This window comes from Giraffa tippelskirchi, chromosome 12 (assembly GCF_054371585.1).
Source record: "Giraffa tippelskirchi isolate mGirTip1 chromosome 12, T2T-mGirTip1v1.2.pri, whole genome shotgun sequence".
Lineage (NCBI taxonomy): Eukaryota > Metazoa > Chordata > Mammalia > Artiodactyla > Giraffidae > Giraffa > Giraffa tippelskirchi.
The window spans coordinates 92447646-92469814 of NC_137286.1; the positions used below are offsets into that span (position 1 = coordinate 92447646).

A 22169-nucleotide genomic window follows, 5' to 3' on the forward strand; every position below is an offset into this window, starting at 1 on the left:
ATTTACTGTTGAAGCGTATCTGCGTATAAGTGGACCCATGCAGTTCAGACGTGCCTTGTTCAGGGGTCACGTGTACTTAATTGTGAGAAACTAGATGTTTCCTCCCTAAGATGAAGATCGTGGCCCCTACTTAACAAGTACAGCCAGGCTTCAAGCCTAGGTTCCTGAAGCTTAGGGCTACGTATGTATCTTCAAATGGTTTCTTTTTGAGTAAGAGAATTCTGTCATCTTAGAAAGAGTATGTGCTTTGAGTTTGGGGGTTTGTTTTTTGTTGGTTTTTGTTTGTTTTTTCAGTAGTCACAGGCAGCCTGACAGAGAAAGAGAACCAACTTTGGCAGAGAGACTGGGGTTTTAATTCTGTCCTTGTCACTCATTGATTGTGTAGCTTTGAGCAAGTCACATAAGATTTCTGAGTCTCTGTCTCCTCCTCTGACACAGAATGGTAGCTTGGAGTGCTGTAAACCCCCTTATCTTCTGGGCTACTGTCATCTCCTTGGACTTAGAAAGTAACAGGAAGATCAACGGCGCCTTCTTGAAAAAAGGGAGCAAGGCGCTGGGGGCCACGTTCTGCCTGAAATAGACTTGAAAGTGAACCATTAGACAGTCCGCTTTTATTCAACCATTGGTGGAACTTAAATTGGGCATTTGATGACACAGACATGACAGGAGTTTCTCTAGGAAGTTCCATCTTTGAGTTTAAGACAATGTTTTGATCTTGATGGTGGCTGATTCTCTGAAAGGCAGGTACTGTGTAGAGAAGTTCCAGTATTATTGCTTCTATACCCTTTCTAAATCCTTTTAGACACTCCAGCTTCAGATGTCAGATTTTTAAACACCAGGCATTTGGTGAAATGTCTGTCCCAGAGGGATTCACTGTGGTTCTGGCCATGCTGTTTGGTCAACAGTCTAGAAGCGCCATCTTGCCAAGGCCAGGTTGTGTGTGTAAAAGAAAGAGGCCCCCCAGCTTTGCAGAGTCATTATGGTGACTAAGTGAGAGAATGTCTTTCAGTCCCTGGCACCTGTAAGACGTTCAGAAATTGGCAGTGATATTGTTACTGCTGATAGAGCTGCATTGATCCATCCATGTCTCATCCTATTTTCATGATGAAAACGGGAAGCTGATGTCTTCTCTGTCACCTTGTCACACTCAGGATGTCTCCTCTCACCCATCAGGCTGCCACCTCCTGGGCACAGGTAGCCTGGTGAGGTCTAAGTTCCGAGACTTCAATCTTTGTTTATTCCGGTCAGCTCTGTTCAGTGGCCATGGACACCCCATACCTCTCCCCCTGGAATTGTATAAGAAGAAGAAAGCAAATATTTTACTGATTTTATTTGGTACTTGAGAAGCCATGAGACCTTGACCAAACTCCTCGACTTGATCCTGCCTCAGTTTGCTCATATGTAAAGCAGGGAGAGGGGGTAGAGGACGTGAATAGTGTCTTCTAACTCTGAAACTGTGTGATACAATACTTCTGTGATGGTGGCGCCCTTGTTCCTGAGTGACCCTGGTAAATTTGCTCCCATTATCTCATTATGTATACTTTGATGTAGGGGATATTTCATTCTTTTTTTTTATGTGGCCCTTGAGAATAATTCTGCCATCCTTTCCAAGCTCCAAGCATTTGATTTGCCATGGAAAATTCATCTAGAACTTCGTTGTGGATTTAAAAGCCAGCCTTCATCAAAAGGAGGACAGTAATGCTCTTTGCTTTTTTTTCCTTAAGCTTAAATAAACTGACCCAGTAACTTACTAGGAGATCATTGTTCCTAACGTGTTTTGCAGTCGCAGTGATCTGGCTTTCTCTAGACCAGCAGTTCTAATGAGTCTAAAAGAGGTGGCCCCCAACCCTTGGGTTATTGGGAACATTTTCTTATAGGAACTCAGATGTGGTCTTCTCCAGGGGCGTGGCTGTACCCCTGATGAGAACCACCATGCTGGCTTGGGTTTGCCATGATGATCTACTGTTTAGCTTACGCTGGGGTGGGGGAGGAGACAACCTTGCACCTCTGTGGACCACGCCTTGTTTAGGATGCTTGATGGGTTGTTTTCTTGTCTCTTGGTTTTCAGCACATCAGAGCCGAGTGACGATGATCCAGTTTGTCCTGGAGCTGGAGTGGGTGCTGAGCACGGGACAGGACAAGCAGTTTGCCTGGCACTGCTCCGAGAGTGGGCAGCGTCTGGGAGGTTATCGCACCAGTGCTATGGCCTCAGGCCTGCAGTATCCTTTGCTGGACAGAATCCCTTGGTGGGAACTTAGCTGTTGACTTTTCTTTCTTTCATGAGCATTCTGGGTATGTGCACCTTGAAGGTTTCGTGTTTTATTTACTGAGTTGCTCTGCTGATAAAGATGCTTATAAACCGTCCTAACACATAAATTGTCAGGGGTCCTCATGTAGGCGGAGTAAATCAATTTCACCTGAAGTAACAGTCCCTGCCGAGCAGGTTGTGGGTTTGCCGTGAGCAGAGTCTGACATCTACACAGCACACAGCCCAGATTTGTGAGCCTCAGCCGTCAGAAAGATTATGGAACACAGAGATAACGCTGTCACTGAAGTACAGTCTTTTATTTTTGTACAGAAATAATTTACACATAGGTATTAAGGCTGGGAACATGCGCATTTTGGTGCCTCACAGAAGAACCACAGGATCCCTATTCATTTTAAGAATATTTATTAAGAAGCTACCACGCTGGGACCAGCGTAGGCTGACTGAACGCGGTAATGCTATGTACAAGTCTTTGTTCCAGGTCCCAGATTTTTCCAGAATGTGTAGAATGATACTGACTCTTATCTCCAAAGCTTCCAGGGTCCATGTGCTCACTGTGCATACCTGCCAGTGATGGGTGATCCTCACATCCAGTGCTCTGGGCACCAGTGAACATGGGCCTGACAAGTGTGAGACCTGGATGGGTGATGCTACCATTGTAAGAAGGAAGGGCCCTGAGTTTCTTCGTTAAAAAGTATAGAATCTCTCCACCTTCTGACAAATGAGGAAATAGTTATAAACAGATTACTTGTCTGCAAAAACCCGATGAAAGAATAAGACTTGCTTTCAGATTTTCATCTCATATTTATAAAATGCCTATTCAGTAATTTGCAACCATCTGACAGAGTACCTTGCTGTTTCCTTGCAGACATGTGGCAGTTGTATTTGTGTATGTGTGTGTGTGTGTTTAGGCTAATGTCACTCTTATTTTCCTACTGGAAGGGCAAGAGGAAGAAACCGAGAATGGCCATATGGAAAGTTTTAAAAGTGGCAAGTTACCAGGAAGACCAGAAGCAAGGGTGAGGAGGAATGGAAATCAAGATCAACTTATCTTTGAGAGGGTGGTTAATAAAAGAAACTCCACGCTTTACGTACTAAAAAGCCAGTTCAGACAAGCATAATGCTTGAATTGAAGTACATGAACTCTCCTGCCAGTAGATTAATGATTTCTTGTAGTGCTCAGATTAGATCTCCCCGAGAGATCATCCATCCAATTTCTCATTTACAGATGAGCCAGCTACAGCCCAAAGTGGGTCACGTGCCTCTCTCTGCAGCCCCCCAGCTGGTATGAAGGAAAATCACCACCACAGCCCAGGTCTTCTGCCGTGGACTGCTGGGTTTTCCCAGCAGTTAAACTGCATTACTCCTTTGAGAAAAGAACCAATGGCATCAATATAATTTGTTCTTAACATTCTGGCTTCTCTATCACTAGCCAAGCCTAGTGATGTATCTTCTGTATCACCTAACCAAGCCGGGGAGCATAGAAAGAAATACAGATCTTGCCCTTAAGAAGTTTATTTTTTAAACTATCTGAAAAAGGAGGGGGAACCCCATAAATACACAGAATTAAACTTGTCCTGACTCTTATTATAGTCTTTGACTCGTCTGTTCAGGCATCTCCAAAGGTTATCTTCATTTTTTAGCTGTTTGCTTTGGCCACACCATGTGGTTTACCAGGCAGAAAAAAATCATGTGATGGGCTAGCAGAAGCTTTGATGTGTAGTGAAAGCCCCAGGCTTCCTTCCCCCGTGCAAATGACCATCCAGTCCAACCTTGGAAGGGAGCTGCAATACTGCAGAGAAGCCCTTCCAGAAAACTCCCTCCGCCTCCCTAGCTCCAGTTCCGGAGTCACAGTGCCAGCCCTAGCTCCTGGGAGCGTATATCTGCCTGGTATTTTCCCAGTGCCGTGCACTGATGCATTAACGATACTGAATTTGCCAGAGTCTCAGCTGAGAACCATGTGACTTTCCCAGGCTGCAGGGCTTTTCCTGGGAGCCGCCTGGTGCGTAGATTGTTAATAAGCAACCCATACCGCATTGGGGTTAAAATCCAGTTTTTAAACCCATTTGTTTCATGAGACCCCCTCCTCCACCACCTCGCCCCCCCCCCTTCTGCCATCTTCTGTACTTACAGGTTTTTGGGGGGAGGGGGTTAGTGATAATGAAAAGATCTGTTGAAATAATTTAAAATGTTCAGAATAAGATTATGACCCCCATTTCTCTTCATAGTGGACGCTGGTGGTGTAGATAAAAATCTTCTACATATAAATTCATTCTCTCCATTTTCTGCATCTCAAACAGTCATTCAAACAAGCCAACAAGTGATAGAATAAGTCAGAGGGAATATAGCCTTTCTCCTCTTCTTTCAAGCCTCTTTGCGAAGTAAATATGCAATGAAAGTAACCAAAATTCAAGTAGAGAAACAAAGGATGACAAAACAACTGACCAGTTCACAAAGTGAATTATCTGTTTTGAAATCACCTCAAAATCTTTGTTGCTTTGGCTGAAGATCTGACACTTCAAATACTAAGTGAACTATCATATTGTGTGTGTGTGTTCAGTCGTATCCTGCCCTCTGCAGCCCCATGGACAAGTGCCCACCAGGCTTCTTTGTCCATGGATCTTCCAAGCAAGAATACTGGAGTGGGTTGCCATTGCCCCCTCCAGGGATCTTCCTGACCCAGGGATCGAATCTCCTGGGTCTCCTGCATTGGCAGGTGGATTTTTTACCACTAGCACTACCTGGGAAGCCAGACTATCATATTACCAACAACAACAACAATGATAATAAGGAAGCGAAGGAGAGGAAAAAGAAGAAAATATCTTATATTTGCAGTCCCTGAGTGTTTACCTAGTGCTTCTACATAACGTTACTTTGTTCCCTAGCAAAACATAAAGACCTAATTCTCAATTTTCAGAGTAGAATGCATCAGAGAGGCTCAACAGGTTAAGAGACTTTCTTTTGTGTGTGTGTGTGTGTGTGTGTAATAAAGTTTTATTCAAGTATAAAGGAGACAGAGAAAGCTTCTGACATAGGCATCAGAAGAGGGCAGAAAGAGTACCTGCTTGCTAAGGCAATGGCACCCCACTCTGGTACTCTTGCCTGGAGAATCCCACAGACAGAGGAGCCTGGTGGGCTACAGTCCATGGGGTCTCTGAGAGTCGGACACGACTGGGCAACTTCACTTTCACTTTTCCCTTTCATGCACTGGAGAAGGAAATGGCAACCCACTCCAGTAGTCTTGCCTGGAGAATCCCAGGGACGGCGGAGCCTGGTGGGCTGCCGTCTATGGGGTCACACAGAGTCAGACACGACTGAAGCGACTTAGCAGCAGTGTTAGCAGTGGAATTACATACTCTAAGATAACAGGATTAGCCCGAAGGTTTAATCCAGAGACTGTCCTTCAGGCAGGATACATTATTGTTATAATCCTTGTAAAGACAGACCTACTCCCATAATTTACATTTTAAGATAACAGAATTAGAATCCAGAGACTGTCCTCAGGCAGAATACATTATTGTTATATAATCCTAAGGAATGTAGAGAGAAAAGAAAATGTTTGTCCTTTCTTCCTCCTTGAGAATTCTAGATCCCTCTCTCCTTGGGGACCCCTAGACTTCTTATCAACCTGCCTAGGAAAAGACTATCATTCCCCCCTTTTCTTTTAGGAGAATTATGTTGCCAAGAGAAAGGGGCATCGTTTTCATTACATAACTACTTCCTATTGTTTAGGGGCATAGTCCCTAAATTGTTGAGGCAACATGTTCTCCTAACCCTCATATTGAGGGTCTAAGAGACTTTCTTGAGGTCACATGACTGTTACCTGGCAGAACCAGGGTTAGAACTTGGGTTTTTAAATCTTTGAGCTAGCCCTGTGCACAACTAGATACAGCAGAATGGAGCTATTTCCCCAAGATCCCATGGCAGGTTGACATAGGAAATAGAACTGTTTTCCTTCCCCACTTCAGTTGCTGGTCTTTACATTTATCTAGCCTCATCCTTCATCTGTCGTTGGACCAAGTTTTGGTCACATCTGGTCATGCTTCCACAAAAATAATTTAGATACTCTGCATCTAAAGAATTTCTCCATGTTAGAGATATTTCCAAGGTACCACCCTCTTCTGTTTATTCCTATTTGGGGAAAGAGTACTGAAAAGCTATTAAGATTATCTTGATTTTCATATTTCCTCATGTCATACTAAATGCCAGTCACTCTGGTTTTGAGGCTTTACTATAATTTTATTTTAGCCCTCTTCCAAATAGCTTGTGTTGCATCCATATGTGTGTGTGTGTGTGTGTGTGTGTGTGTGTGTGTGTATTATTTTCCTGAAGTTGCAAAGACTTGCATCTGTTTTTTCATCTGTGTTCTTATAATTAATCAAGATAATTAAAATTTAAGGCGATCTTATTCTTTGTAAATCCTAATATTGTTTCATGTATATCTGATAACTTTTCTCCCTTTTCTTGAGACCAGAAGAATTTGTTATACCTTGTTCTCCTTCGGTTAAAAAAATGTCTTAATATGAAAAATTTTAAATACGTATCAAACTGAAGAAGATAATGTAGTGGACACTCATGTATTTACCGCTCCAATGCACTGTGGGTCTTCTGTCCCTTTCTGTCTCTCTTTTCACTGGAGCAGTTTAAAGCAAATTCCAGACCTTATGTCTTCTTATCCTTACACACTCCATTATGCACCTCTCAAAAGTATGAACCTTTTCCCAATAACCACAGTGCTGTCATTACTCCTAAAGTTTATAAATCACTTCTTGATAATACTGAATAATTAATACATTTTCAAATTTAACTTATTGTTTTAGAAGTGGCTTTTTGCAGTGGATCTGTTTGAAATCAAGTCCAGACAAGGTCCACACGTTGGATGTGGTTGCTGCATCTCCTAAATTTCCCAGTCTTCCTTTCAGATTTTTTTTTTAATGCCACTGTACCTTGTTGGGGGGACCGAGTCAGTTCTCCTTTAGAGTCTCACATTCTAAAGTGACCTCTGCTTCCTCGTGATGTCATGTAACTTGTTCTTCTTCCTACCTTTTCCCCCAATTTTTCTGTAAACTGAAAGTGGCCTCTGATATCTTGATTCAGTTCAGATTCAGCTTTTGGTCAGAGCACTGTAGTTGTGTTGTGTGGTTCATCCTGCTTCTCAGCAGGAGACACAGCATGTCGGCTCACACCCTTCCAGTGATCGCAGGACTGATGGTGGCTCTGGTGGTGACAGCGGGGTCCCTGCAGGGCGGTCCCCCCATCAGCCTGTCCTTCCATGGTTTCATCCACTGCTCTCCTTTTCCCAAATCCGGTCCTTTCATTAGGATTGCAAAGGGTGATTTTGTAATCCTTTCATTTTTTTTTTTTCCTACATTTATTAGTTGGATTTCTTCTATAAAGTAGAACTTTCCCTCATTGACTATGGCTGTTTGGTTATCCTGAAATACAATCAGTACAGGAAAAGCAATGTAAGTTCTTAAGTATTTCTCTTGAATTGCTCATTTTTAGAGCAGACATTTAATGCCCTGATTACCTTCAGTCCGGAGAAGGCAATGGCAGTAGAAATTTGTTTTTTGAGCATTATTGTAAACTCTTAGTTTGGTTTTTAATGATGTATTCAGTATATTTCAGTAAACTGCTCCCCTTTTCCCACTTTCTTTTTAAAATTTTTTTAAAAATTTATTTTCTTTTCTTGGCTGTGCCGACCAGCTTGTGAGATCTTAGTTCCCTAACTAGGGATCAAACCTGGGTTCTTGGCAGTGAAAGTGTGGAGTCCTAACCACTGAATCGCCAGGGAATTTGCTCCCCTTTTTTTTTTTCCTTATGTTCCTGTTGTCCCAGCTTAAGCCAGTAAGAGCCACATCATATTGGCTCCTGTGTCTTTTTGATAGAACCCCTCTTGCCTTTGGTAGCATTTTTGTTTCTTGACGCAATATGTTTTAAGCTCATCTGGTATTTTCCTGTTCCAGTCCTGGAATCAGCCATTTCTCTTAGTGAGGAACAGTACTCAGAGATAGCTAGGAAATAATGTGTATGTGTATTTTTAAAAAAGAAAATAAATCATCAGTTCACATAATATTTCTAATTCAGATTTCACCTTACAGAGTTTTTATTTCAATTTTGTACTTGATTCTTTTGTCTTGGGCTGAAAACCTTAGTTCCTAAGCGTCAGCATAATTCCTTATTTTGCTTTATCCCATGGTATATTTAGGGCTTCCCTGGTGGCTCAGTGGCAAAGAATCCACCTACCAGTGCAGGAGACTTCAGTTTGATCCCTGGGTTGGGAAGACCCCTGGAGAAGGAAATGGCAACCCACTCCAGTATTCTTGCCTGGAGAATCCCATGGACAGAGGAGCCCGGAGGGCTACTGTCATGGGATTGAAAAAGTTGGACATGATTTAGTGACTGAGCGCTAGCATGGTATATTTGTTTCAAAATAATGATACAATATTATAATAACAGGACCCACTGAATGAGATTTTAGGGTTTTTTGTTGTTTTCTTGGTCCTGAGGATATAATCTACCAAGAATATACAGTTAAAATGCTGTGTTTTAAAGTGACTTGAAATAATTATGTTAGCTCTGTGGTTATATCAGGAAGTTGATAGTAGCTTTATTCATTTTTCTTTGTTGTCAATTTGGGGGACTTTAAAAAAAATATGAATTTTTTCATATGTAAAATAATTACAAGATTCTATCATGGAAATGACCTGATGAGAGAAAATTCTTACTACCACCCTCGTCTGCTCAGCTTTTTTCTCCCCTCTCCACAGGCAGCCATTTAAATTTTCTTCTTTTAATTTTTAAACTTAAAAAAATTTTTTTAGTAAATTTTTTTAATTAAAAAGTTTTTTGTTTTTTTTTTAGTTTGGGTGTACCAAGTCTTATTTGTGGCACTCAGAATCATTAGTTGTGGCATGCAGGACCTAGTTCTCTGACCACAGATCAATCCTGGGCCCCCTGCTTTGGGAGCCCAGAGTCTTAACCACTGAACCACCAGGAACGTCCCAACAGCCATTTTTGATCAACCTTAATTTATCTTTCCAGTGTTTCCTTTTGTAAATATAAGCATGCGCGCACACACACACACATTCTTATATTTCCCTCTTGTTCTTACACAAAAGTAGGGTAGCATATAAACTCTCATATACCTCGGCTTTATTTCCCTACTTAATAAAATATCCTGGAATTTGTTCCATGTCAAGTTTCCTAGCTGTGTAGGGTTCTTTTGGCTGGATGTATCATAGTTAATGGGTTTCCCAGGTGGCCACTAGTGGTAAAGAACCTGCTTGCCAGTGCAAGAGACATAAGAGACTCAGGTTCGATCCCTGGGTCAGGAGGATCCCCTGGACAAGGGCATGGCAACCCACTCCAGTACTCTTGCCTAGAGAATCCCACGGACAGAGGAGCCTGGAAGGCTCTGTAGTCCATAGGGTTGCAAAGAGTGGGACATGACTGAAGCGACCAGCACGCATCATATTTACTAAGTCTTCTTCTGATGGACTTTTGGATCCTTTCCAAACTTTAGCTTACTGTGTTACGGGATATCATTTCTTATTTTGGCCATTGCATCTCTGGGGCAGATCTGTTCAAGTAGCATTGCTGAGCGTTCCCAACCAGGGAAAGGGTTGTTACTGGAGACCGGTAACATAGGCAGCCTCTTCCTGCATGGACCAGAATTCCAGGCTCCCAGAAGGAAAGCAGGTGTTTGGCACAAATTGTATTGTTTACACAGTTAAGGCACAGTCAGCCACTATTGTCTGTTAAAATGGTCGGATCGCTCCCAAAATCCAAGTTCCCAGACACCATGCCAATCTTGAAATAGCAGCCTTTCAAAGGATACCAGTCAGGCCTGCTAGGTTATTTTTTTTTTTCGCAAGGCACCATTTTCATTTCTTCAGCTATCCATTCATATATCTTGCCCATTTTTTTTTTTTTAACTAGGTTTGTAGTCTTCTTCCTAATTGCTGTTTTTATATTAGAGATTTGGACCTTCTGTGACATCAGTTGCAGATATTTTTTCCAGTTTGTCTTGTGCCTTGCTTATGGTATTTGCTTGTTGTTTGTGTTTTTGAATCGTAGCTTTCCCTACTCCAAGGTTTAGAAGGGGACTCTCCCATCTAGAACTTATCTTTTTCATTTTTTTTTCTTTTAGATCCCTCATTCGTTTGAAGTTCATCCTGGCATATAGAGATATACAGATCCTGTTTTATTTTTCCAAATGACTGCTCACTGTGTGCCAACTTTATTTTTCACTCATCTTGTCCTTGTTCATTTGAAAAGCCAGCTTTTTATCAGATATGTACTAAATTTCTACATGCCTTGGGGCTTATTTCTAGACTTTCTATTCTGTTCCCGTGGTCTGTCTATTTAAGTAGCACACTCAGTTAAAGAGACTTTGCAGCATGTTTTAATATCTAGTAGGGCTAACCTCCCCCAGTCACAATACCACATTACTCTTATTTTCAGAGTATTCTTGGCTCTTCTTGCTTGCTTATTTTTCTATGTGAACTTTAGAATGAATATATCCAATTTTAAGGGGAAAAATTAATTTTTGCAGGGATTTTATTACATTTATAAATTCATGTTGTCAGAATTGACATCTTTATCATGTTGAGTCCCACTGTTCAGTAAGACAGTATATCTTCCACTCAGTTACTTCCACTTTTTGTGTCTTTCAGCATTATATCCAGGTTCTCCTCGTGTGAGATTCGCACCTTTCTTTTATATTTATGCTTTTTTTTGGTGGGAAGGTGGGGGGCGGTCAATCCATCCACTCACTTTTGAGAAACAATCCTTAATGCTTACATGATAGATTTGATGTTGAAACCCGGCACGTGTTCATTGGTGACCAGTCAGGCCAAGTAACCATCCTCAAACTGGAGCAAGAAAACTGCACCCTGGTCACAACGTTCAGAGGACACACAGGTGGGATTGAAAGTGGACCCTCCAAGTGCTCTCACAGGGACCTATCCCCTGATGCATGTTCTGATATTCACATGATGTGCTGCTGAGGTACACTCTGGGCCTGTGTGATGGTAACTCGTGATAGATGTAACTAATTGCAGCATGATTCAGTAAAATGGAGGGTCAGACATGTTCTCCATAATTTCAAACAAAAGAGCAAACCATCTGTTTCAGAAGTGGTGGTGATCTGGTTCTTTGTCATGTTATGCTGGAGAAAACCGTGGTGGGCAGACATTAAATGAGACATTGTTTGAGGCTGTGTGGCAACTGCACAAACCTTGGAAGGACAGCTGCCTCGGTCTGTCCTTGCCCTCCTTGGAGCAAGAAGATGGTGTGTGGGACAGACTTCTACTCCAAGACAAATGAAATGAAAAATAGATTTCTCACTGGTAGCTAGGCTACATGAAAAAAGAACAAGTTCCTCTTTAATTTTCCTTACTCTGGAGCTCTTTGCAAGACCCCCTTTATGTTACTGGCCTGCTCAAGGTCATTTAAACAGGGTGATAAACTATATCCACATTTAGCCTTTGAAAAACTTGGGTAAACAATGACAACTAATTTTTTACTCGTGTTTTTAACATGTGATGTTGACCCTGAAAAATGAATCATTGCCTGTCCGTAGTTCTTAACGAGCTCTTGTGTCTTCTGCAGTTTACCAGCCCACTATTCAGTGTAGAACAGAGTTAATATGAGTCTAGATGTCTAAAAGTAGGTAAATGAGGATATAAAATGGGATAGTACCTAGAGCATAAGGGATTTCCTGAAGGGAAAAAGAGGCATGCTGTAAAGAGAAGATTGAATCTCGGGGAAAGATTCATCAAAGATCATCTTAATTATCTGTGCCTTAGGGAGGAAGAACACACAGAAACCCTCCCTGTGGGTAGAACCCAGGTCTCTTCTGATTGGATTTCTCTTTTTAGCCACCTTCACTCTGACCTGACAGGGACCTGAAACTGCCCCACGTTGGGACTGTTTCCCCGCTGACCTCAGTCTCCTAATCCGTGGCTCCCCTAAGCCCTTTCTCCACCTGCGCTTGCTCTCATCCTGGTGGAGGAGTCTCACTTTCGACCCCTCATACCCCAGCGCCCTTCAGCCCATCTTTCCTTCCCTTCCCATCGCTTCAGCTCTGCATTCCCCAGCATTCTCAGGTCGGGGCTCCTTGTCCCTCCTCCTTGGTAAATTTCACCTGGGATTCAGACTCTGCGCCTGTCTCCTTGTGCACTCAGATGCAGGGTCTGCCGGGGGTCACGGTCCGAGCTTCTGCCCACCGTCCCCAGAGCCGTCCCTCCAGCCCAGACCCAGGAGCCGCCTCACAGAACCCGGCTCCGTACTCGGGACACCCCTCCTCTCATTCCCTCAGCAGCTTTTTCAGACCTTCCCCACTCTCCCCAGACCTCCCTCAAAGAAAAACGAAGGTTATCAGATAGAAGCTTTCTTAAAATGTTTGGTTCTTGACCACCCCATCTTCCCTCCACAGTGAGCCAACTTCTCCTCCTCCACCTCCTCCTCTCTTGCCCTCCTGCCTTGTGCTGTCCTTGGCCCCAGGCGCATCCTTCTCGGGGTCTCCACACCGCAGGTTAATCCTTCAGTCTCCCTTTTGACCAATTCACTCTTTGCAAGTTACTAACATGGTAAGTTTTTTTGCCTCTGGGGAAAAAAAAAAAACCAGAAAAACCCCTCTGATCTCATCTTAACAGCAGTACTGCTTTTTTATTTTTTTAAGTTGCAGTGAAATGTGCACAACCTAAAATTGACCATTTTGACCATTAACATTTTTTTTTTACCATTTTTGTGGGGGTAGGGAGGGGTTGTGCCATGCAGCATGCAGTTCCCCAACCAGGGGAATCACTGGCAAGCCCCCAGTTTGACCATTTTTAAGTTTGCAGTTCAGTGACACTAAGTACCTTCACATTGTTGTGCAACCACCACCACCCAGAACATTCTTTATCTTGTAAAACAGAAACTGTGCCCTTGAGAGGCCAACTAACTCCCTGCCCCAGCCTCTCCCCCCAACCCTTGCTGTCTGTCTCTCTGCACTTAGTGACTCTAGGCACCGCATATGAGGAAGCCTACAGTATTGGTTGTTTTGTGACTGGTCTGTTTCACTTAGCATAATACCTTCATGTTGTCACGGATTCTTAAAAGAGTATCATTTTCCCAGCTGCTTCACATTCTTCCCTCCCATTGGCTTTCCTGCCACCTGTGGTCACACTGCTGTTCCCGAGGTGGCCAGTGGCCTGCTGGTTGCTGAATCCAGTGGACACGCTCTAAACTATGTCCTACTTAATCTCTTGCTAGCGTTCGACATTGTGGCCATTCCTTCCTGCTGTGACTGCCCTCGTTTGGCTTCTGAAACACATTCCCTCTCGGTTTGAAGTCTGCGCTCTCTCCTCTCCTTTGGGCTTGTACTGGGGGATTCTGCCGGGACCTCCTGGGCTCTCCCTGGTTGACCTTGGCCACTACTCCCAGTCACAGAACAAAAAGGCATAGTCATCCTCAAATTCCTCTCAACCCAGTGAGTGAGACTGAAGCTAAACAGTGATTATAGTGCCTGGTGGCAGAGTTGGGGGAGCCACACCACGCATGTCCATGAATACGGAGCGGGCACCTCACTGGCACGGGAGTGGGAGTTGGTCAGGGAAGGTCTCCCCAGGGGAGGAGTGAGTGCTGAGTTCATGAAAAAGAGGGAAGGAGAACGGTGCAGGCAGGCAAACCAGCAGAGCCAAGGCCTGGAGATCTGCAGAAGCCTAGTTCTCTTGGGAAGTCCTACTCATTCTTTGGGCTGGAACACAGAGTATGGGGGGGCGGGGGGTGGGGGAGAAGGAAGCCAGAAAGGAAGTGAGAGTCAGTCCAGATCACTGAGAGGATTATCCTGACTGTCAGGGAGAAATGGTTTTAAGTGAAGAAGTTAACCTGGTTGGATGTTTTTTTTGTATACTAATTTAAATAACGTTATTCATAGTGGCCAGAAAGTGAAACAACTCATGTGTTCATCAACTGATAAATGGAGAAGCAAAACATAATACATCCATACAAGGGAATATTACTCGACAATAAGAAGAAATGTTGATATGTGCAATAATATGGGTAAACCTTGAAAGCATTATGATAAGCCCAGAAGCTTCACCCCAAAGCAATAGCTTCATTTTGCCTCTCCCCACTCCCCAGGCAGAGAAAACCGTTCATTTGTTTTTTGCCTACTCTAGAATTTTCATATAACCTGATTGGATGTTAAAAGATTGCTTTGGCTGTAAAGAGTGATGTGATGGAAAAGCTGGTAGGAAACTGTCCTTCACAGTGTAGCTGCAATGATGGGAGAGCAGAGAGTCAATGGACCCAAGGTAAATTTTTAGGCAGTGAGCTCAGCAGGCATGGTGATGAGCTGGAGAGTTCCCAGACTTGGTTTCAGCAGCGGTGGCTTTCAGCCCAAACTTCTGACTCTTTAGTGGTTAGATGTTGCCCAGAGCACTGATCCGAGGGCTCCGAGTTCAGTATTGCTGCCTCTGGGTCAGAAAAGAGGCAAGCAGCTGCTTCTCATTGTGAGGTGAGCTAGGGGGTGGCCCAAGGCTTTGTTTCACATCTTCCGAGTTGACTTCCCTGGTGGCTCAGACGGTAAAAGCATCTGCCTACAATGCGAGAGACCGGGGTTCGATCCCTGGGTCGGGAAGATTCCCTGAAGGAGGAAATGGCAACCCACTCCAGTACTCTTGCCTGGAAAACCCCATGGATGGAGGAGCCTGGTAGGCTACAGTCCATGGGATCACAAAGAGTCAGACACAACTGAGTGACTTCACTTTCACTTTTCTTTCTTCCAAGTTAGTTCCATGGGCTTCCTGGGTAGCACTAGTGATAGAGAACCTGCCTGCCAGTGCAAGAGACGTAAAAGACGTGGGTTGGATCCTTGGGTCAGGAAGATCCCCTGGAATAGGAAATGACAACCCACTCTAGTATTCTTACCTGAAGAATCTCATGGGTACAGCAGCCTGGCGGACTGTAGTGGGTTCGCAAAGAGTCAGACACAGCTGAGAACCTTGATATTGTATCTTATCTTTCTGAAAGAGTGCAAAATATTTTCACATGATTTCACCATGGACTATCTTAGAGGAAGACAGGACATGGCCCAGGAAGGTCATTATCTAACCCAAAGGCAAATAAATTTAGCAGGTCACATTTCTTGTTGTTTACTCACTAAGTCATGTCTGACTCTTTTCAACCCACTGGACTGTAGCCTGCCAGCCTCCTCTGTCCATAGGATTTCCCAGGCAAGAATACTGGAGTGCATTGCCATTTCCTTCTCCAGAGAATCTTCCCAACTCAGGGATCAAACCCATGTCTCACTGTATTGGCAGTTAGGTTCTTTACCTCTGAGCCACCAGGGAAACCCAGATCACATATCTAACTTATCATTATTCCTAGACAGTAGTACCTACCCAGTCTCTATCTCCTGTCTGGCTACAGCACTGCTGATTCATTTATAGGTAGTACAAGGGTGTCTGAGAGATTACACGATGATTCGAGCATTGTGAAGCTCTTTCTATGTAGTAAGTCCATCTGGGCCTTGGGAGGTCCCAAACTCAGCCAGACACAATTGTGGACAAAGGGTCTATGAATGGAGAATTAGCTTAATCACCTCATTCCGTAACCCCCCAAACAAAGACTTTAAGATGAGCCCAGATTCATTAAAGACTGATCTTGGGGATCTAATCAGTCCAGATTCAAACTCAGAAGCAGACAAGTTTTCAGTGTGTGTACGGAGTCATAGCTATTCATCCATCACTCTCTGTCACAGTGCAGAAAGGCATACAAAAAATGTGAGTTAGTGGTGGAATCTGCCTAATAGCCATAACTGATTTTTATGTTCTTACGCTCCCTCTGCTGGTTTTATTTCTGGAGCTAAATGCCAGCTATCATAGTTCTTTGATATTTCTGCAGAAATTAGAATATATTTCTACCAAGAAGTCATATACTGATTTGAACAAAGGGAAAAAAAGAATCACATTTTGACCATTGAAAATTAATAGTATCCATACAATCTTTTTTTTTCTTCCGAGAAATTTTTTGGTTAGTATGAACATATTGGAAACAGGAGGGCTTAAATGTGAACCTGCCAAAGTAACTACTTAATGGAACATGAAATTCAGACTTGTTCACTGACTGTTAGGAGAAGTCTTGAAAGTAATAGTTTAGCTAAAGAAAAATAACTAAAACAAGAGCAGGCAAAGTTCAGTGCAAATGTGCACGTTCATATCATTAATTTGAAAGTTTAATTTTCATTTGCAATGGAGGCTTTCACACCCAATAGACATGGATTTTCATCGAGAGTCAGTCAAGTCCTAGGATCTCCTTGTGACAAGTGGTGCCACACGTTGGTGAGTAAACTCAGCCTAGTGCTTGCTCTGTTCAACTCCCGTCATGGAGTATGGGCATTCAACCAATAACTGGAAATATTACGTGTGTACCAAATGTTCTGAAGCCCCAGTACTGCACATAGGCTGCTTTGGGAGCAGATAACAAGAAAGTTTCTTCTCATCCAGAGAGTTAAAGGAAGGTTTCTAAGAAAGTGCAGGAGGCCTGGGTTTGATCCTTGGGTTGGAAAGATCCCCTGGAGAAGGGAACGGCTACCCACTCTAGTATTCTGGCCTGGAGAATTCCGTGGACTGTATAGTCCATGGGGTCGCAAAGAGTCAGACACAACTGAGCGACTTTCACTTCACTAAGGAGACTGGGTGGCGGGAACATTGCAGACCCCAGATGTATGAAGCCGGTTTGAAGCCCACAGTGAGTAAGTGTGAATGGAGCCCATTGGCCCCTGTGGAGAGCCGGGCATGAGGGATACAGGCTGACCTTCCAGGCAAAGTGAAGAACTTCGGACATCTTTCTCAGGCAGTGGGAAAACAGCCGTGGAGCTGAGGCAGGGTGGTAACATGATTTCCATGGTAACAGATCCTGTGGTAGCAGCGGGTGGGGGATTGAGTGGGGCCAAGAATGGATGAGAGGAGAGTGTTTAGAAGGAAGGCTACTGTTGGAGTGCATGGAAAGGGGGACTCCTGTCTGGACTGGAAGGACAGCAGTGGGTGTGGAGCGAAGAGCAGGCGTTCGAGGTCTGTTTAGGAGAGAGGGGTCAGCAGTGCTTGATGATTGATTGAGGGAGGAGTGGCTTCCATGTTTCTGTCTGAAACATTAGGGTGGACGGCGGTGCCGTTTCCTGAAAACGGGAACGTTGGCGGTGACAGCAGGTTCAGGAGGGAATATCATGGTGCTTTAACCTGAACATGACCGAGGGGCACCCTGAGGAGGTGGCAAGGGGTCAGCTGGAGGTCTCCTTGTGGATCTCAGGATGAGGTACAGCCTAGAGACAGCACATCTCCCTTTCCAGAAACACCCACCACTTAGAGCAGTAACCGAAGGGTCCCGTACTTTGTTCAAGGACTCCCTTGGATGGCTCTCCTGCAGCCTTGTTTCACCCACGCATGCTCACTGAGCAGGTGTGATTGGGACCCTCGCGGTGAGGTACCCGGTCGCACTGGTAGACACACACCCGGCACTTCCGGGCCCTGACTTGTGACCCTCCACCTCGTCTTTAGCTTTTGAAAGATATGTTGTCAGCCTCCAAAAGTTAGTTCCCTAAGCATTTGGTACCATGTATTTAATTTCTAAGTGTTTATACTCCAATCTGGTTCCACGGTTGGGAATCTCTTCTCACTAAATCAGAACGGTGAATAAACTTTTATGTATAAAAGTGTTCATCTTACCAAAATTTATATAATAGTGAAACGTTGAAAAATGTAACAGTGAGTGAAATAAGGTGCATCTACATGCTGGAATACTAAGCAGACTTATGGGAATGCCCTGGTAGTCCAGGAGCTTAGACTCTGAGCTCCCAATGCAGGGGACCTGGGTTCGATCCCCGGTCAGGGAACTAGATCCCACAACGAAGACCTGGCACAGCCAAATAAATAAAAAGACACTTGTTTCACCATAAAAAAAAAATTCCATTTATGAGAGTATATACTAGTATAGACAAAACCTTGACTTTTGAGAGTGAATTCATATATTTTCAGTTATTCGTCAGTCACGTTGGAGAGCCAAAGTGGGGAGAAGCATATAATAAAACACTGTGGTGGGACAGAAATCTGGAGTGAAGTACAATCAAATGGAATAAATGATTTTTTTTCAATTAAAATGATCAGAAACTCCAGAAACCCACAACCGCTGCAACTCCGGCTCTCATTCTCCGTCTTAGTTATGGGTCATGAAGGACAAGGAGCATGGTCTGGGTGTGGACGGAGCGGGAGGTGTGCGTGTCTGCACTGCTCTGGAAGGTGGGCTCGCTGAGGGTAGGTCACTCTCCCTGCCGCCAGAGGTGTCAGGCGGGAAGCCCTGCTGCTCCTCTGTAGGTCTGCTGAGAGAGGCAGCGGTCCACTCAGCAGGAAGCTCCCACCCCAAGGCTCTTCTGAAGCTTCTGTCCTGAGGGTTCATTGCTTTCATGTACTGGCCTCCCAGGCTTGTCTGCCATTAGTTAATGGGCCAAGTGAGTAAACATTCACTGACTGTGCGCTACACCCGGTCGCTCATTTGTGCCCTACTCTTTGTGACCCTTGGGTCTGCAGCCCGCCAGGCTCCTCTGTCCATGGGATTTCCCAGGCAAGAATACTGGAGCGGGTTGCCATTTCCTCCTCCAGGGGATCTTCCCAACCCTGGGATTGAACCCAGGTCTCCTATGTCTCCTGAGTTGCAGGTGGATTCTCTACCCACTGAGCCATGCGCTGTGCTCAAAGACAAAGATAAAGGAACGAAGTCTGCAGTGGGGACAGATTTGTAATCCAGCAAAGTATGATTCAGTGGGTGATGACAGCGACAGAGCATGTGATGTGTCTCACCTAGATAGGCTAGATAGGGGTGTTGGGGGGAAGGCTTCCTGCAGGAGAGGGCATCTGAGCTGCTCCTTGAAGACGGTGGTAAAAGGTAGGACCTCTGCACTCCAGGCAGAGGGAGTAACCACGTCTTGTGAGAGAATGGCTCCACCAAACATGTTTCATCCTCAGAACTAACATTGTACATTTATGTTGGCATAGAGTCTCTTGGGCTTCCCTGGTGGCTCGGACGGTAAAGAATCCGCCTGCAATGCAGGAAACCTGGGTTCAATCCCTGGGTTGGGAAGATCCCCTGGAGGAGGACATGGCAACCCATTCCAGTATTCTTGCCTGGAGAATCCCATGGACAGAGGAGCCTGGAGGGCTACATTCTAAGGAGTTGCAGAGTCGGACACAACTGAGTGACTCAGCACAGCACAGAATCTCTAATTTGATTAATTATATCTGTAGAGCTTAGCACAGTGCCTGCCTTATAGAAGATGCTCAGTGCATGCCTGTTGAACTGATTTGAAGTGAATGCTGTGATTTTTTGATACAACTTATAAGCCAGCCTCCAAAAGAGATCCTGTATAAGACTGTTTACATCGAGATGGGATGGGAGCACAAAGTGATTTTATTTTATCTCCCCAGATGCATCCTGTTTCCTGTCTTGCAAAGCTTTTCCTTCCTTCTTTTCCACTCATATTAAAGCCTGTGGTGTAACACTCTGAGCCCTGGGAGGGTCTGATGAATATGCTGTAACTTGCTTTAACCTGGTTATCTGTTCTCTCTTCCTGCCTCCATTATCAAGAACTCCCCTCCCCCACTCTGACTCCTTACAGCCTGATGTAATGTGGAAAAACTAGAGACCGATCTTATTTCTAAAATTTAGTTGATCTTATGATGGCTGCTGAGATAGCATGGGGACACAGGGATCCCCACTTTGGGCCGACTTAGGGAAGGACACTGTCACAGAGATGGCCCAGATGAGGTCTCCTGCACTGCCAGCACAGCCCATGTTTATTGAGTGTTTCCCGTGTCCGGGGTACTAATTATTCTAGGTGCTTCTATATGTTCACTCGGCTCTCGCCGGAGGAGATGAACGCATGTCCTTCTACTCCGCCACCTTGAACCAATAACTCGTTGAATCTTAACAAAAGTATTATCATCCCTCTTTTATGGATGAAGCTTCTGAGACTCAGAGTATTAAAACAACATCCCCAGGGTGCTGTTACTTGAATCTAGAATCTGGTTCCAGAGCCTTGGCACTTCTGATACTGGAAACGAGCTTCAGTTTCTTCACCGTCAACCATCCTTGTCCCACAGTCACCAGCAAAGAAGGCCCAAGGGCCTGCTTCTCATGGCACGGTGCTGATCTATGTTGGGGTATACTGGTTAGGGGGAGCTAAAGCTATCTATCACTTGGCACATAGAAAGCCCTATTTAAGTATTTCCACGTTTATTTGGACAGAACACACACAGCCCAGCCAATGACATCTTGGATTAAAGTTAAATAAGCCAGGTAGATTTCTCACTCATGTGACAGTCCAGCACAAGCGTTCCCGTTCTTTTCTATGTGGTGATTCAGGGTCCCAGGCTCCTTCCAGAATTTCTGTGTGCCCTGGGGTCTTGGAGTGCTCCGGGAGAAGTGTAAAGAGAAGGAGAAAAAGGGACATCTAAACTTCCCGGGCCCGGAATGGGTGCGTATGACTTCCACATACTCTCTGGGTTCCCTTGCTGAGAACTGGTCACTGGTCCCCTAGATGCAAGAGGGGCTGGTAACTGGGTCCCTGCAGGACCACAGATTTCCAGGGAAAGCTGTGTGTACAGAAGGGGGGACGTGAATTTCAGTAGACTGTTAGCTGACTCTACCATAGATATTTAACAAAGTGAGTCACTTGAGTACATTTGTGTGGGAATAAACATTTTGTACCATGGAATCCATATCCTGAAGCATTACATTCTCAGATACTGAAGGAAGGTTAAAAAGGAGGGGTATATGGCATTTGATAATGGGAAGAGAAGAGGAATTATGCAGAAGGAGAAAATATTCAGCTTTCAAAGGTTGAGTAAGCACAGCAGAGGAGTTCCAAATAACAAGATTTGTGGTTGAAAAAAAAAAAAAAAGATTTCTTTTTCTCTTCTCACCCACGCTGTACGGCATCCAGGATGTTAGTTCCCCAAGCAGGGCTCAAACCTGTGCGCCCTGCAGTGGAAGCGCAGAGTCTGAACCACTGGACACCAGGGAAGTCCCGAAAAGAGATTGTTGTGTCTTCGTTCATCTGCTCCTTCATTCTTTCGACAGATACCACCAGAGCCTGCTGCTGGCCCTGTGCTGACTGTAGAGGCGGGGGAGGGAAGAGGTGATGGGAGATACAGAGGGTGGTCAGCACAGGTGTGCTGCTGGGGGTGGTGTGTTCTTACAGGGACAGGAATACATACAAGCGGCGTGTTGCACAGCTACCGGAAGAAGCTATTAAGCATAATCCAGATAGTGAGGTTTTTTTTTTTCTTTTTTTTTCCTTTTGATCTTGAAAAAATATCTCCTGAGACATTACATGAGAGAAACTTTCCTAAAAGCTTTTAGAGTGCAGTACTTCATTAGACCAGATTGATGATCTAAAGAAGAAAATGTCAGATTCCAATAAATAAGAAGCAATTGTATGTCCTTTTGAGAATATAATGCTTTTCAATAAAAATGAGTAAAAAAAATGAGTCTCATATTCTGAAGTATTCATAAGCTTTGTGCTCATCTTATCCAGAAGAAGTTGCTATTGTTCTTAGTACACAAGGAGTTTGGTTTATGCTGGGAACTGCTGGGGAAGAAGATCTGTCGTAATATTTTATAGCCACACCCCTGGAGCGATGCTAATAGATAGCCGTCTGTGCTACACACAGCAGTGTGCGGAGCAGCCGTGTGCCTGGCCCAGTCCCCCTCTGTACCCGTGTGCAGCAGGTAGTGGTTAAACGGATATTAGCATCAATATTAGCGGTGGTCATCGTATTACCATCGTCCTCAGTTTACAGAGGAGGAAACTGACACTTGAAGATGTAAGTAATCTTCCCAGAACCTATAAGTTTAAATT

The 22169-nt window shown here is 44.3% G+C and overlaps 1 protein-coding gene across 20 annotated transcripts in view; it reads left to right on the plus strand.

The window, feature by feature from the left end:
* WDFY2 (WD repeat and FYVE domain containing 2) overlaps window positions 1-22169 on the plus strand; it is a 185605-nt gene that overhangs the window by 132146 nt on the left and 31290 nt on the right. For all 20 annotated transcript variants that reach the window (XR_014070602.1, XR_014070596.1, XR_014070605.1 and 17 more), the window contains 2 exons: window positions 2069-2219; window positions 11079-11191. Coding sequence is in view for 2 of the 20 variants with exons in the window: in XM_081547611.1 (XP_081403737.1) it covers window positions 2069-2219; window positions 11079-11191 (264 nt within the window). In the remaining 18 variants the exon portion in view is untranslated. The remainder of the gene's footprint in view (window positions 1-2068; window positions 2220-11078; window positions 11192-22169) is intronic.